The following is an 18,009-nucleotide window of genomic DNA, read 5'->3' on the forward strand; positions in this document are numbered from 1 at the left end:
GATAAAGATACATACTACAGGGGTAGCAGTATACTTGTCTGTGTGTACCACCAAGTTAACAGAACTAAGAACAAAGACAATTCTTTATCAGGTATTATGAAATTGATGAATAAGGGCATTCGAAAGTGATCTGATACTACTACATAGTGACAACAACTCACATCATGCGGAAAAGCAAAGTTAAAGTCATCACGTTACCCTATAGGAAGAATGTCATGCACACTTAAAGGAATGGTATAGCTTTGGTTGAGATGGGGATTCTGGTTTGAACTTCTTGTGAGGTAATTAGAAACCACTTCTATGAAATGTTGAAAACCATCTAATTTTTAGAGGAATTCAAAGTTTATGTGATGAAAATCGGTTTTGAAATGACTGAGATACATAACAAAAAAACAAAGTTAAACTAAGTAGTCCCGATAAAAGCTGGGTCTCACCTGCTATTAGGACCCGCTTTGTTTTGTTGTTGTTGTTGTTTTTTTTGGATATCTCAGCCATTTCAAAACCAATTTTCATCAATAAAAGTATGAATTCCTATTTATATTGTATGCTCTTTTATATTTCATAGGTGGTTTCTCATTACCTCCTAAAAAAGTTGGAAACCTGAAGCCCCATCTCAAATAAACTATACCATCCCTTTGATAAGTTGCTCTAGTCTACAGTGGTGTAACAATGGAAGCAGATGATGGTTCTATGGCACGACGACGGTGAAAGTATTTTATTACATGTATTCTTCGCGATGAATCATGATGAAAAGGAGACATTCACAAACAGCCACATACGCGCGCACGAGAGATACATGTCCACGCACCCCCCAATCTCCATTGCAGTCAAATGAGTAGAAAGTTGTTTTGACGTCATTGATGCAATAATACAGTAATATGAAGAGTTTGACTGCAAAAGGGTTTAAAGTGTCAGCTATATAACATTTTAGAGTATCTCCACCATCAGATAGAGCAAAATAAAACCTACGGTACAGTATCTCACTTCTTCCATAACGAGGAATATTATTGAAGTTAAATATCCAATATTTTCATTATTTCTTTCATTTTTTTTGCAGGTTTAATCGTAAATATCTCAAAATGAGCAAAAGAGAAATTAATTCGTTTTGCAATCAAACTTTTTATAAATGACAACTATAATTATGGTCTCACTTACCCAGGGTAGCCTCTTCAGTGTTACCACTGGTCTCCCAGAGGGCCCAGCCATTACATGTTTCATTTATACATTGTACCCAAAGATTCCAAAGGTACCCATTTTTACACTTGGTTGAGAGGGACATCATGGGTACAAATAACAAACAAACAAACAAACAAACAAACAAACAAACAAACAAACAAACAAACAAACAAACAAACAACCGACAAGCAAACATCTTGTCCATGAACGCAAGCACTTGGCACGACTCGACCGTGGAACCTCCATTTCGAAGTCAGGAATTTTATTCATTATACCTCAATATCCCTATATGATGTTCCACGATTTAATGCTACTGAAGCAGTGATAATGTTCATGATATTTGCATAATTTCCCTTTTTAATCTTCAATGTTTTGCTGCTCACATTTCATTGATTTCATTGAATTCACTTTCTTCTTTATAGACACATTTACCTTCAACAATAGGGCATAACTAAGGTGAGCAAAACAATTAACAACATATCATACACATGTAGAGATTTTCTTTGCTCAAATTCATTTATTTCTTATGTAATAAATAACATAATATATGACCTCCTGACGATTCATATATAGCATTCTGTATTAGTATATTGCCTCTAGTGAAACATCACATACTTGTACAACCATTGTTACAAACTCATACACAAATAATGAATGCACAGGAAAATATTAAACAATGTCTGGCAGGGAATGAACACATATTCCTAACATAATCTGTTACACTTTACTCCCGCATATTATCGACAAGAATGCTGCAAAAAGATACCAGTAAACATATATAATTTTTGGACATTACCGAGGGTACTTGTAGATGTACACCTGCAAAATACTAGGTGAGCACAGTCATTGTATTTTTCGTGAAGTTGGATTTATCGTTATTTTTGTGTTTTGAGTGGTACTGTACGGAGAGTGGAATGCTTTGCCTTTTCCTTTTGATTTCCTTCTAAAATCTAAAAATATTGCATGCCAAAACATTTCTCTGGGTTTTAAAATAAAAAAGTCTTTCAGGTGTCCACATAACAGCAGAAGTTGAAAAATGACTAACACCTTGGTATATTTCCTCTGCAATTCCTTGCCGATGCATCCATCTGATCAATGAAATAGAAATTATTTCGTTACATTGTGCACATTCATTACGACTTTGTACTGCTTCATCATGTTACAAAACCATTTACTGAATGATTTATTCTAACATGACCGTTTCAGGGGAAATATTGAGTACGGAAGATCCCGCCACTCACAGACTTTACTTTGTTGAATTCACTTCCAATCCCGAATGTTACCAAAGTTTCATATTTACACAACATCAGAAACTGCAAGCAGCAAATACAACAATGCCGCTCAAATTTTTTTGTATGGAAACTGAAAATAGTGTTAAATGGTGCCTTAACGATTTGCTGTTGATTCAAACCACACGAGAAACTGGACCAACATACAGCCAACCTTGCTTAAGTCGACCTCGCATAAGTTGAATAATCGCTCAAGGCAAAGGTCTTTTCAAGTCCTCTTCTTTTTATATTCTATTGATTCTAACCCCTCATAAGTTGAATTTTCTCTAAGTCAAAGCTATTTCTTCAGTCCAAATAGATTTGACTTTGACTGAAGAAATAGCTTTGACTTTGGCAAGGTTGACTGTAGTATATAAACTGAAGATGGAAATGTAATCCATACCTAGATATGGTCATTTGAGACTGGCACTGACAATACATCTGAATGTCAAAAGGGATAGTGCTCTCTTCAGCTCTACTTCTTATGGAATGTACATCTTAAAGGTGCTTGGGATGACTTCGTGCCATGACGTCAAGATCTCCACAAGCTGAAGCCAGAAATAAATCACATCATTATCAGGTCATTTCTTTATTTTAGTACAGAAAAAAAAAATGACAAACAGGTCGCCTGGACCACCAAATTTATCATCAAATAATCTATTCATCATAATTAAACGGTACCTCATTGCAAACAAACTTAAAAAGAGAACAACTAATTACAGTCATGGAAAATGGGGACTGCCAAATTCACCTCGTTGAAAACGACACTTTGTTGAAAGCAAGCTCATTATGATAGCATTTGCTAGGGTGACCCATCGGTGGTTTATACAGTACTCTCCGCATAATCGGGTAAGCTCGGGCAGAGCGTTTCTTACCCAATTAAGCGGAGTACCCGATTAACAGAAAAATACATCTCGTTCACAACGTTACTGACACACACAGTATGTGTTAACATGCATTGTATACTGCACCAAACACCTACATTGCATGCTTAACACCCGTGCTTGCACGGCACATTATAAATACCTTACACTTGCTCAGTCACAAGCAATATAATTTACACTCTTTTTTATGGACAAATATGTCTTCAGAACACTTTGTTGTTTGACTATAGACTCCTTGCTAACACGCAGACGTTTTCCGAAATGAACACGTATCTTTGCATGCACAAGTCACGTAGAACGTTGGATTACTTTTCGAGAAGTTACTGGGGAAAAGCAAAATTATATTGAGCTGGCCAGATGGTGCATGGCCTGATTTTCGTTGCAAGCTTCTCGTATTGTGAACATTGTTGCGGAGCAAGGCAGGAGCGCAGGTGTGTTCAACTCCTGTCTGTCTATGCAGTTGTGAGTGCCTGCTACATTTGTAATGTTTGTTTTCGTGTGGCAACTCAGTACATGTACAAGTGTTTGCATGTTTAATCACTCCTAAAATAATCGGTCTTCTTTGCAAATCAAGCAGACATTGTGATTAGCCGTGAAAAATTTGACATGCATGATTTCGTGAAGTGTTATATCTGCGATAAAATGTGGGTAGAAATTAGATCACAAGAAAATTCTTGACCTGTTTATGCGGAGAGGCAACCCGATTATCAGGTAATTTTAATGTGCATTGGAACTGACTCTGACAATACTACCCAATTAAACGGAGTACCCATTTAAGTGATACCCGATTACGTGGAGAGTACTGTACCCTTAATTTATGGGAACCCTGCTACAATTCATTCGACACAGACAAAATAACAAATTAATGGCATGACTATTTACCACATTGCTGTCTATACGAACTCTATGGACTCAGTGCCTTTACTGCCTGCAAACCAAAGCTACAGTCCTTATACCGTAAATAAACCAACTTCACACTGAAATCACAACCCATGCAGAAAGAAACAACACTACGGTCAATGATTTGCTCGGGAAAAAAACATTTCAGTTACAAAACCGGCTAAAAGGTGCCTTCAATAGTCTTTAAAAAATTACTACAGTCAAAGTAGATATTTTCCTCTCTATTTGAATAAATATGATATTATTCAATTTAATCTTTTTTTTTTTTAAATCAAGGTATACATACCCTGCAATTCACAGAAAGATTCAAATTGACAGCAGTAGTCATTTATACGGACAGAGACATTATAAAGAGGCCTACTGTAAAAGTGGAAATTTTCGCGGTGTTGAAATTTTCGCCGCAACCAGAACCTAGTGTGAAAATAAAAGCACACAAATATTTTTGCTTGCCATTTGTTCCAGTAGTTGATGTTTTTATTCCACAGAATTAAAAACACGCGAAACTCTTCTTACCCGGCTGAGCACAAAAAATTAGTCACGTGAAAATATCCAATTTTACAGTATTGCCTTTGGGAATGAAAACATGGAGAGAACATGAGAAATTTTCAACCAGTTGGTCACTGGTATCAAGTTCAGCTGATGAAACATTTACAATTCCACTTCATCAGTATTCATCATACTGTTTGTTTGTATTTGTTTTTTTCCGGGGGGGGGGGGGGGAGGGTAACCACATAGTTTTGTGGTCGAGGTTCATGACCAAGAACCAACTGCCAAGATACAAATGTAAGAGATCTCTAAGAATAACTGTTTCTCTTTTTGAACATGGATGTCTAGAGATCAAAAATAAAGCAAAGAATGTGAACAGAATACAAGTGTCTTGACTTATAATGTAGGCAGGCATAGAAAGTAGCCCCCCCCCCAAAAAAAAAGGACTGAGACAAACCATATCACCCAGAGGCTGTTATCCAAGTCAAGCGAATTACTCATTGGTAACTGTCTCCTCCATCTATATACCTTAAGATACAGTGAACTATATGTACGTATACCATACACATAATCATCTATTTCTTTTGAGTGCTCTTGTTTACATTTTGCTGTGAAAATTGTTGATTTTGTAAAAACGATTTCATTTGTACAAGTGGAGAAATAAAACAAACTGAAACTGGAAAACCTAATAAAAAGATAAAAACCCAAACCAAGCCAAAATAAACAAAGAAAAACTGTGTGAAGGCATTGAACAGCGAGTCGATGTAAATTGATTTTTTAACTGATGAGTACTTAAACTTGATACAGCTTGGCAACTTTACAGCAGTTCCCACAACAACTGAATATCTCATCACTCCTCCTTTGATACGTACAGGAGCGAGATCTACATCATACCAGAGTCCTACTAAACCACGCCCACTAAAAAAAAGAGACCACTTAATATTTGGTGGAGGACATCCCTATACTCTCTCCATGGGCGGTTATCATGGTGGTCCGGCCCAGTCCTGGTTGAGATGTTGTTTCCATGGCACCTGAAACTGATCGATTGTCTCAGCTGATTTCGGGTTCGCGAGGAGGTCTCCAGGGGGCGTTGCGTTTCACGCTGTCGACCAACCAGTCAATGCCCTCGTTGACGCCCTCTCTGGGGAAAAAGGAAGAAATGGATACCGTGTGGATTGCATCATCATCTTGGTTACTTTGATCTCGATAGCTCTTGTGTGGTAGAGTCGAGCAGAAAGACATGTTGGTAACATCCTTCGCCAACAATCACAGAGTGGTGTATGGCCTGATTTTTCTCGTCTTTGGAGACTGCATTCAATTGAAGCTTGTGAAACATTCATGGCTGATTTCTTGTGATCCCACTTGGATCCTTTTGTTTTTCTTTCTTTTTTGAAAGGGAAGTTTCCTCTGCAAAATACACGCATCTCCAACACACTGACGGAATATGATAAATAACATTGGTGAGTTGGAGTAATGGAAGACTGGAAAAAAAAGAATGGTAAACTTGTATGTTTATTTGTTGTACGAGTTACATTAACATTTTTAACTGCACTAAAAGAGCTGGGCCATTTCTTTATCCCCCTTTTTTTCAGTAAATGGATTTAAAGATAATGAGGTATGCCTCACACATTTCAAGATGAGTCAACAGTGGATTTTAATGTCACATGTGGCCACAATGCTTCAATACAGGAATTTTTTTCAGAGATATTTAAAGGACAAGTTCACCTTCGTAAACATAAGGATTGAGAGAATGCAGCAATATTATTAGAACACATCAGTGAAGGAAAATTGAGGAAAATTGGACAATCGATGCAAAAGTTATGAATTTTTGAAATTTTTGAGTTGGAAGTGCTGGATGAGGAGACTACTACAGCTTGTGATGTCATATGAGTACAACAGTATAAAGAAAATGTAAAGAAAATTCGACATATTTTCACTTTTATTCGCACAACAAAAGAGCATTTGACTTGCCTCTTTCTAAAGGCAGGGGGAATAATATTACCCATGACATATGTCGGTAACAAGTCAAGGAAATGTGTACTTTTTTCAAAAGATGAAATTTTGTGAAATTCTCTTTATATTTTCCTTATATTGTTGTACGCATGTGACATCGTACATTGCAGTAGTCTTCTCATCCAGCGGTTACAACACAAAAACTTCAAAAATTCATAACTTTTGAACGGATTGTCCAATTTTCCTCAAACTTTCAATGATGTGTTCTACTAGTATTGCTACATTTTCTCAATCCTTATGTTTATGAAGGTGAACTTGTCCTTTAATAATCAGTGTGGTTGAAGATCAGCAACCCTAGTCTTCCTATATTGATGATGATCACAGTGCTGCTCTAACCATCATTTCTTGTATTTTACCCCAGTGTAAGGCAGGAAAAGCTTGCAATGCTGGCGGAAGAAAAATGATGGCGCCATTGCAAAAAGCAAGAAAGCGATAGTGGAGTAATCTAGTTTGTGCAATTATCACTGCAATAGTTATTACCATTATCATTATCATTACTTCGATGATAACTGATAATAGTAAATTTTAGTCACACAAATATCACTATCATCATCATCATTATCGTATGCGTGGCATATTCAAAGAAGTTTTTCTCTTTGTTAATTTTGTGAGTGGACTAATATTTGTAAAATTAACAACATGCACAAATATTTCCTCCTGTAACACAAATGCTTTATGTGTGTGTATACTGTATGCTGTATCCAAAGTGAAAATTTACACTTTTTCATGTTAAAAGTGATGACATATGCACTTCTTTCTGCCAGTGTGGTTCTCACTTGTGAATAACAACCACTGGCAAAATTGTAACACAAGTCGTGTTTCACAGAATAAGTGGCAAACATAGTGTCATTATCATCAAGACCATTATTACCCTGTAAGCGCAGAAACGGGCTGCATATGGCAAGCTCTATGACCGATCAGTTTGGCCGTCTTGTTGAACTCTTTCTTCACCTCACTGGCTGGGGCACATCCCTGCAGAGAGAGAAAAACAACAACAACAACAAAACAACTGTCACATGACCAACAATCAAAATATTCTGAGAAGCTTGTACAGTGCAGATATCCATACCCGCAAAGTTACCCATTCACTCCGTCACGATTGCATAGAAGGCGTCATAAAACGGACAAATATACAGTGGTGTGATTAGGTAACAGACTGCTGAAAGCCATGTGCAATTGTTCTTAAATTCCACATTGGCAATTGCTTACACTACTGCTGCCAAATACACTACAATGAATCACTAAATAAGGCAGAATTTTCAGTTGACACCATCTTAATTTCTCCCAAACTATAGATGCTTATTTCATTGCATATTATGACCAGTGCTATTGCTGATTTTACACACTATAACCGCTCCTCAGCTTTTAAGTTTTTCTTTTTCTTTCTTTTTTTTTTGTCAGAAAAGGGTGCGACTTGCGACTTGCAACAGTGTCCCCTGCACTGACAGTCATACAGCTTTAAAGCCTTGAGATGGCAAAACAACGTATCTACATCCAACATCGTTTCCAGTAAATCGAGTTTGAAGTTTCGCAAACCTACAGTTCTTTTTCTGTTTTCGTTAAACACTTCATATCTTATCCTAGAAGGACCAACAGTATCAGAAATACAGTGAATGTAAATTGATTTCACTAGACCCTTTATTTTTTAGAATAATTTGCATTTATTCAAAACATACGTTGTTTTGCCGTCTAACATAACCACGCTATTGCCATTGCTACGGCAAAACAACATAAGTCTCGATCACTGGCGCGCGTATAATGTCCTACAATGTCAATATGCGCGCGCAGCCTACCACTGCGTAAACATGTAGATGGCAAAACAACGTATTACATGTAGATACGTTGTTTTGCCAAGTCCATGCCCAACATGTGTTGAGCAGGGGCAAGCGTATTGCCGCTTACGTTGTTTTGCCAACAAAATTTGAACAATTTCCAATGGGAGGGAGCATCATATCTCAGTAACGGAATGGGTTCTGATTTCAAGATTTGGTCAAGAGTTGGATTATACTGAAATAAGCTGAAATATGTGACTAAGTCAGTTTTCATGAATATTCGACATACGTTGTTTTTCCATCTCAAGGGCGTACATTGCAAAGCTCTTTTAAAACCAAGTTCTTTTGATGCTAAGGAGAGAAAAAGTTTTTTAAAGGGATGGTACAGTTTTGGTTGAAATGGGGCTTCAGGTTTCTTATTTTTCTTTTGATGATTTTTTGATATCATGAGAAACCTCTTATGTAATATGAAAGAGTATATAATTCTAAGAGGAATTCAAAGTTTATTTGATAAAAATTGGTTTTGAAGTGGTCAAGATGTCCAAAACACAGTGATCCTGATAAAAGGTGGGGCCCATCTTTTATTAGGATTGTTTTGGTTCGCTTTGTTTTTGGACATCTCAGCTATGTCACAACCAATCTTTATCAAATTGAATTCCTCCTCGAATTGTATTCACAAAGTGGGTGCTAAGTATCTTGCAAAAAGTTATAAGCTGAATCCTCACCTCCACCAAAACTATACCATCCCTTTACGCTATACACACAAAAAAGGAAACAAGGAAATAAACAAGCAAAAACTGAATAGTATGAACACACGAAACGTGCATGACTCACTGCTCTGGTTCATCTCAAACAACACTGACCACTGGCACTGCTTCCTAATTTTGCAAGTAGTACTGTATACACCATATATTTCGCAGGGTTTATATTTTCACAAACTTCCCAAGTCGGGAGCTATTTGCAAATTTTACAATGCACTAGACTATCAACTCTTATCCCACAATGAATGTGACATGCACACATACATTTCTCTGTCCAATGCTGTACTCCATGATAGCAAATTTAACCACTCAAAAAATTGCGCGAAGTCATGACTATATGGTGTACACAGTAACTTACTCCAACCTGGCTTTTGGTTACCGTAGAGATGTCAGACATCTTACCTCAACATCCTGCTTGTTTGCCAGAACTAGCAGGGGAACACCGATCAGTGCATCACTCTCCAGCATGTGTTCTGTGTAAGGGGCGAGAGTGTAAGCAGACTCGCTGATTACAATAGTGTTTGGTGTTATGTGTAATGTGTGGGGTGTACTGTTCACCATGTTGCATGCATACCACATCAGTCATGGTGTAAAGTGCAATGCAAAATGATGAACACTGTAGTGTTAAACACAATACAAATGTGTTCAGTGTGTACTGTGTCAATTTGAGCATGACATTTAGTGTCAGAGTGTCATGTTGAAGCATTCAGATCAAGTTGCCTCTTTGATTTGCCTGGAGATTAAAAAAAAAAAAGAGTATTTGAACATAAATTTCATTCAGTGCACAAAGATTCTATGTTAGAGGGATCGTACAGTTTTGGTTGAGACCTAATTTCAGGTTTCTAACAGTTTTTGGTGAGATAATGAGAAACCTGTTATGAAATATGAAAGAGCATGTAATTCCACGAGGAATTCAACATTTATTTGATGAAAATTGGTTTTTTCAATGGCGAAAATATCCAAAACAGAGCGATTCTAATAAAGTGTGGGACCCACCTTTTATTACCATCGCTTTTTTTTTACTTTGTTTTTGTATGTTTCAGTCATTCCAAACCTGATTTTCATCAAATAAACTTTAAATTCCTCTTAAAATGGTATGCTCTGTACAATTTCATAAGTGTTTTCTTGGTATCTCGCAAAAAGTTCAAAGCCCAATTCTCATCTCCACCAATACTGTACCATCCCTTTAAACCCATCTCAGGATTATAATTTGTCATGCCAATCTGCCAGAAAACTATGAATGAAATGTTTTTACAGAAGCTCACCTCATGAAGTCTTAGGTTATGCTTAATGACGAATCATCCATAGTATGTCACAAATTAGTGCTACAAGCTTGTTGAAGCTGTACTTTAACCCGTTGAAGACGAGTCCTGAGCATACTCGGGCAAGTGTCTATGGGACAATGGGTTAAAGAGTAAAAAAATCTACAACACTGCCCTGGTCAGAGACTAAGGGTGGGGTGCTCTATGGGAGATAGGAGTTTGTTTTTTTGTTTTTTGTTTTTAAATTTCCTTTGCTTTCGCAAAGTAGTTTAAAGTGTGATAGTTAATGCCTTATCCATAATTAGGGTTAAGCACTTGTGACATTCTACGCATCTTGGTCACTGTTGAATTGAATATTTAATGTGCTGCATTTACCAAAAGCTATTCTTGATTCTCCCAATCTGTCTGGATCCGATGAATCGACAACGTAGATCACACCATGGGACTCAGCGTAATACTGTAGGGTAAGAATAAAAAGTGCATGTAATGTAGGGTTGAGAAGCAGACAAACTTCAATGTAAAAATTTGTTGCATGTTGAAGCAGAGTTTAATAAATGGAATAAAATAAATCACACAAGAATTGTAAAAATGTCATTAGAAATAGCCATAAAATGACAAAATTATGAAATTCTTTAATTTTACATATTTTTCACAGAAAAAGGGTGATGTGGGTCACAATTGCACTCATGAATTAGACAAGGCAAGGCGCTCGAGGCCTTATACCTCTCCAATAATTTGTATATCTATAGACATAAAAATAAAGATTTTGTAGTTGGTCGCTAATCCATAAACAATGACCCAGCGCCCTTCGAAGGTCATCACCGCTTAAATTTAACAACTCCACAAAATCTTGGATGTGAAGGACACAACTTATTCTGTTAAGCAAGACATTTTCGTGGCATGAACAATTCTCAAACTGGAGCAGATGGCCTGTTCTGCGGCATGAAATTTTCGAAATGGCAATTGGCATTCATACATGTAGTGTAGACAAGAACTTTTGTTGCCACACGGTGCACACTCTGAATGATCTGGTCGGGAGGGACTAAGTGTCTTCATCTTTTGTTATGGTGACACAGGTCAAGAATGCACTCAAAAAAAAAAATGCACATAATCTAAGTGGCCTTCTGACAGTAAATGTATATTGCGCAGTGATTGTTATATTGTACAGCTATGCAAAGTTATCCTAAATACCGGTTTCTTGATGTCATTTCACAAGCAGTTCAGTGACAGTTCATCTAGAGTTTGGGTTAATGGAATATCAGTATTCATTTTAAGGACAAATGGCTGTTGTGATGGTATATTCTATAGCAAAACAATTTGTTACACGCATGAAAAAAAGTTGAAACAAATAACAGAATAGTAATATATCGACCCATTATTTTTTTTTCATTTCATTTTCAATTTGGAAACTCAAAGACACTATCTTTGGTCCTCTGATTGGCCTCAAGTAATGTTCATGTGCATTTTAATTTCGTGAATATCGCGACAGCCAAGATTCGTGAAATTAAAATGCACATGAAAGTTCTTGTCTGCACTATATGCAATGAATGTTAGAAAATTTCATGCCGTGAAAAAGGCCGTCGGCTCCAATTCGCAAAAATTTCATGTGTTTTACAGTAAACTACTGATGATGTCGAACAAACCTTGTCCCACAATGCCTGCAGCTCATCTTGGCCTCCGAGGTCCCAGAAACACAGCCTGACTGAGGAGATGTCGATCTTTCCAACTGCGCAGGAGTACAAAGGAAACAAAAATGGGAACAGAGTGTTAAAATGATGATAGTGACGACGACGATGATGATGATAGTGACAATACTGATGATGACAGCAACACCAACTAAAATAATAATAACAAGACTATGATCATCATTTTTCTTCTTCTTGATGCTATTTCATGTGGGCCTCTGTTTTCCAAAAACAGTTATTTTGTTCAAACAATTTTATAATAGATCTCATGCACTTTCTTATTTTTCTTTTCCACTTTCAAACGTATGTCCACATACTACTTTTGTATTACACTGACATCTTGTAATTATTGTAGTTGAAAGAATTCACGTAAAATTGGGAATAAAATCTGAATTGAAGTGAACTGAATTATCATGATTATTTTCAGCCTCATGAATCCACTGGCTAGGACTCTATTTCCTAAGAAATGTTACAACTTTTTCTTCTCTTCACAATTGCACAAAGGCAAAAAACAATGAAGCAAACTAACAAACTACACACAAAACAAAAACAAACACAAAAAATAAAAGCTTGGCAAGAGAAAAGCAGCTGTGAGTATGTTGGTGGTTGCTATGGCGACTGCAAGAATTTAGATTGACAATCAGAGCAAACTTGGCTATAATTGTATGAAGAGGTTTCCAAGGGGCTGCATGTGAAATTTGCTATTCAGGGAGTAATTCCTAAACCTGCTAAAACTATTGACGTTCACTTTATTGCAATTTTAGAGTATATCCCAGCAATATATCCACACTTTAGCGCAGGTATCGAACTGGCAGTGTTTTTGGTGTATTTTCATTTGTGTGGTAAATGTTTGTCTTTGTTTCATATGAATGGAAAGAGTCCTGCCACGTTGGGCCATTCCTACAAGTGATGCTTTTTTTTTAGTGAGCTAGGGATGGCTGTGGCATCAATGATACAATCTATCCCCTGAGCCAGACAGCCTTTGGTATCTAAACCAGCACATATTTCAGCCACTGCCCTAACTGCTAAAGTGAAATCCAAAACCATGCAGCACCTTGAAGTGTAAGGGGAGTTCCAATGTGGCAAATATGTCTTAATTCTGACATAGGTCAGCCTGACATCCTACAACTGTACCCTGAAAATATCCTGATGCACAAAAGGGCTTAAACGTAATACTGAATGCAGATGCATATGATAGAAACGACATGCATACTATTTAGGCCGACAGTGGTGGTGATCTTGTCCAGAGCTTTCCCCTTGTAACTCCGGTTGAACTGCATTTGAGCCTGCTCCAGAAAAGTCTGCGGAGGCAAAGTGGTATTAAGGTTCCATGGTCACCGCAGAGTTTGGACAATGTATCAATATGGATGATCACGGCCCCGTTTCATAAAAGTTGTTATCAATTACAAGTTACAATATTATTTGTGCTAAGCTACTGACATCCTTGCATCTGATTGGCTGAGAGCAAATTTGTCATAGAAATGTGGCAGTTGTAACGGATAATAACTTTTATGAAACGGGACCCACGTAGGAACATTTTGGCTGCTTGTCAGAGCTGGGCTTGACAATATCTAGAAAAATTGATGCAGTTCTGACAAGGAAGTGACATTAAAGATGGTCATAATTATCTGTGGAATGACATAGGATTAGCATTTCAGTTATAATGCATATCAATTGTGCGAAGTATAAAACTACAAGTTTTTAACATACAAAGTGCACAAAGTGAAATGGCAGTTTAATGGTGAATGATAAGATATGCATTTAAGGAATCTCCTGGTACACTGTAATACTGGGATATCATCCTTAAATGGCACAAGATATATCTATACTCTTGGCATCATCTTAAGTATCATGTGAGATTAGTCAGTGTCTCAAAAGAGATAACATCATCATTATTACAACATTTTTGTGAAGATATGAACAGATTTTGTGTGAGTCTAGATCTACACATACTTACAGTTTTCCCTGCATTGTCTAGACCAAGAATGAGGATGAAGAACTCATCTCTGCGGAAGAGATACTGCCACAAGCCATAAAACAGTGAAAACATGCTGGCATTTCTGTGGGTAAAAATCAATAGTCAAAAGTATTGTTTTCTTTCTCAAGACACTCAAGTCATTAAGAAATATGGCTTGATAATTCAAAGATTAGGTGGTGGTTCATAATTTGTCTACATATGGCACAGTATTCCGTTTCTCTGCCTGGAAGCCTTCCAGTGCTTTCTCCTTTAGTGCATATATGTTCAAGGATAATCAATATCACTAAATGATATGCTGCATATCTTAAATAGATGTATATACTTGCTTACATGTATTTCGAGAGCCAAGGCTTACGAGATGATTTCTTGAGCATTGTGATCGATCAGGGTAAACATCATATTGAGTACACGATATTATCCCTTTCCAAGCAACAAAATTAGCAATTTACTACTTGGAGAAAATTACAGTGCATTTGTACCATATGGGGGGGGGGGGCAATATTTGGGAAATCATTATTTTTGTATATGCCACTCGGCTCGGAAGCTTGGGTTGGGAAACTTGGGGGAGAGGATCACATAATAATTAATACAGAGACTCCACCTCTCCCGCTTTCGACGGGAGATCTCCCGCCAGTAGCCCATTTTTGCATAATCTCCCATTCTCCCGCTTGAGATTTAATTTCTCCCGCCCCTGGCTCTGTGTCTTCCGCTTGAAATGATTTCTTACTTAGTCAACTTTATTGTCATCGTATGTAGAAATATAAGCCTGAGATAGCACGAGAGAGCATCTAGAACCCTAGAGCTTCCAGGGCCCTTAAGTGGGCCATGGACCCTGGTCGCAAGGAACTTCACGCACATCAAGTTGGAGTCTCCCGTTTGCTAGGAGTTTCAGACAAGAGAATCTCCAGATCAGAACAGAAGGTGCTTGGGGGTGGAGTCTGAAGTTGAATATCTAATATAATACATTTATTATGTACAGACAGCAGGACAAAAAAGTTTATGTACCGGTACTTACACGTAAGTTCAACCTTGTCGTACGTGCTAGCTGGTGAATTTCATTTCTGTTACTTATCACTTTTTGAATGATTTATGGAGTCTATGAGATGGTTTAAAATTTAACACATTCAAACTAAGGTTGTCAGACGTAGACGTCTGTCTTCAAGTACAGACACAGACGTCACACTCAGCTCACAGTGCCCAGTTTACACTGAGTAGGTCTAGAGTAACTGCGGCAGTAAGCGGCCGTGCAGCCGTTCGCGGCAGGTACAACGTACACGGTAATATACTGCTAAACAGAGCATTGCACTGTTACATGCACACAACACACTGTACTAACACACTAGCAATCAACAAAAACCAACCGATAAAATGGGCACGATCTCTGACAAAAGTGAAATTTTCTCACCTAAATGACAACATATCGCATCCAAAATGAAATTTTCGGTACTTCTTAACATAACAGTTAAGAAATAATGGTCCAAGAAACTAGATTTTTTGTCGTTTTCCCGATGCTCATGGATTTTGAAAACATACATGTATCCTCACATAAAATAGAACTTTCGCGAGCTGATATCGACCACCATTTTTGTTCGGAAAGTGTATGTTACCATCGAAAAAATTCAGAAAAACACGAGAAAGACATCAACAACACCGCCAGAATTGCGATCTTGTTTGCGGCCAATACATGTGTGCCCGCTATTTTCACATGCTTTCGCAATGGGAATTGGCGCTTACGCAATGTTCGCGAGACATGTGAAGGCATTCAGCTAAAGATCGCGGAGCACGCGCGTATTGCATAGACTAGGGATTGTACATCGTGCCGCAAGCAGAAATACTACGTCGCATATCGCCCTTATCGGCGAAAATTGTGCCGGGTTTTGCCCTGATAAATCATGAAAACTGCGTTGGTCAATGGTAAATTTCTTTTATGAAAACAATTGCGTTAATGAATAATCTTGTCTATGATATATGAAATGGTTGAAAATAATTTGCCTGATTTGTTTACAAGTTGGAAAAACCCTTAACAATGCTTAAACTGCCGCAAACGGGATATTTTACTCTATATAAAGGAGGAAATGACATTAAGAATCTTGACCTATAATCAGAATCAATGCCCAGTGCCATTTGTAGCTGCATGAGAATATGAAATCCATTCCCATTGCCATTGGCATTGCCATGCAAAATTCATTGGCAAAAAAGGGAATGGACGTGATGGATGGATTTCATTTTCACGCAGATTCAGACTGGTATTTTGAAACACAACTTACTTTCAGAAAAGTAAAAAAGTTAACTCATAGAGCCAGGCCCATAATCGTCCAAACCTTCATTCCTTTTACATACAAGCCTCTTTCTTGATTCTAAATAAAACTCTAACGTTATTTATTACGTGTCTTTAGATTGGCTTGCCGTATCTGCCAACACTAAATCGAATGGGTGGGACAATGAAAAGCAATAAGCCATAGGCATAGGTCTAAGACAATGAAGTGGTTTAATTTGATACAATGAATGAACACTGTTTCTATTAGAAGTACATGTTTAGAATTCACTCACATGTGTCGTCGAAAGGGAGAAAAATATATCTCCTACGTTGATTTTTCCAGGGCTATTTTAGTAGAAAGAGAAAGTGCAGTGTCAAGTACGAATACGTCAGCTGTGTTTGCGAAGAAAACATATCAGTTGCTCACACGTTTTGGCCGATTGATGGCGCTTGACCGAAACACTGTCTTCAATCTATCATTCATCGACACCGTAGATTGGTAGGCCTACTTTCAGTTAGTACTTCTGTTTTGATTTGTTTTGTTTTGTTTTATTTATTTATTTATTTATTTATTTATTTATTTATTTGTTTTTTATTTTTTGCCGACGACAACCATTGCATATCTATTGAGTAATGTTCGGCATTTTGTGTTGGTTTGAGCTCAGTTACACACAACAGGGTTTTTTTTTTTTTCAGATTCCAATATTCTTAAAATTATTGAAAAAGAGAATGAAATCAAAATAAAATAGTGTATGATGACATCTTTCAAAATCTGAGAACCCACGCCTCACAAGCATCTTTGCTGTTGTTGTTGTTGTTGTTGTATAGTTTTGCAGGTTTATATACACATTGTCTGAATTTCAAATATGAATATGATATACTCCAATCTGTAACTTTAATCATTATGTAGAGTTTATTCAGTCTGAACTTTCATTAGTTTATGCCCCTATATCATTGTTGCTATTGCTTGATCTATAGATCTATGTCACAAATGTAATCTTGGTGGAACAAATGATTAATCAGTGAAGTATAAAAATAAACGAACATGGAAGATCTGATTGACTTGGAGCAGGAAATATGAGAATTTGTAGGCTAAATTCGATATTTGTCATCAGGCAATTTATCACGCTCGAAAAAAAAAAGAGATATCGCTAAATGATGAAATCAATGAAATCGAAAGAACAGACAACGTTTACGTAGAATGGTGAATGCCCAATTATAAGAAATTCAGCATTTATTCTACCTCTGACGTTTTGTTGGATCTCCAAATATTATTCCGTAGGAACAATGTGCTTGTTGCTCAACCTTAGTTAGATAATTATGTCAGCATGTTTTCTGCACTTGAACATGATAGGCATCATCACGTAGTCATGGAAAAAAATTCTAAACTTAGTAGGGCCTACTAGCCAGCTATAGGGCAAAAATTTCCGCTGTCTCGCGTGTGGGCGCAACAACTTCACTTCCGGGAAATGATACGGAGCGAAGGTACGTTCGGATTTGAGAAGTTGGAACGTTAGGGACATTTCGTGCAATAACACAAAAAAGAAAAACAGAAAAAAAAAGGGAA

At 37.2% G+C, this 18,009-nt stretch overlaps 1 protein-coding gene across 1 annotated transcript; it reads right to left on the reverse strand.

Moving 5' to 3' along the window:
* Nucleotides 1-5,478: 5,478 nt before the first annotated feature.
* LOC139714889 (ADP-ribosylation factor-related protein 1-like) lies at nt 5,479-16,753 on the reverse strand. The gene is made up of 8 exons (XM_071626564.1): nt 16,736-16,753; nt 14,165-14,267; nt 13,421-13,508; nt 12,166-12,248; nt 10,898-10,979; nt 9,663-9,733; nt 7,599-7,699; nt 5,479-5,855 (listed from the first exon to the last, which is right to left on the reverse strand). Exons 2-8 carry the CDS (start codon nt 14,255-14,257, stop codon nt 5,765-5,767), a joined length of 609 nt encoding a protein of 202 aa, XP_071482665.1. The 5' UTR covers nt 14,258-14,267; nt 16,736-16,753; the 3' UTR covers nt 5,479-5,764.
* Between the last annotated feature and the right edge of the window lie 1,256 nt (nt 16,754-18,009).

The sequence above is a fragment of the Diadema antillarum genome, unplaced genomic scaffold (assembly GCF_040938485.1).
Source record: "Diadema antillarum isolate AM-2024a unplaced genomic scaffold, OU_Dant_1.0 scf00000006, whole genome shotgun sequence".
Classification (NCBI taxonomy): Eukaryota; Metazoa; Echinodermata; class Echinoidea; order Diadematoida; family Diadematidae; genus Diadema; species Diadema antillarum.

Bases quoted from the DNA above. Each gene is read 5' to 3' on its own strand.
- LOC139714889 (XM_071626564.1), bottom strand. From the start codon at position 14,257: ATGTTTTCACTGTTTTATGGCTTGTGGCAGTATCTCTTCCGCAGAGAT. The intron at 10,980-12,165 runs GTTTGTTCGACA...CTTACCCTACAG, and splicing joins TGCAGGCATTGTGGGACAAG to TATTACGCTGAGTCCCATGG. The intron at 5,856-7,598 runs GTAATAATGGTC...CTTTTTCCCCAG, and splicing joins CCCGTTTCTGCGCTTACAGG to AGAGGGCGTCAACGAGGGCA.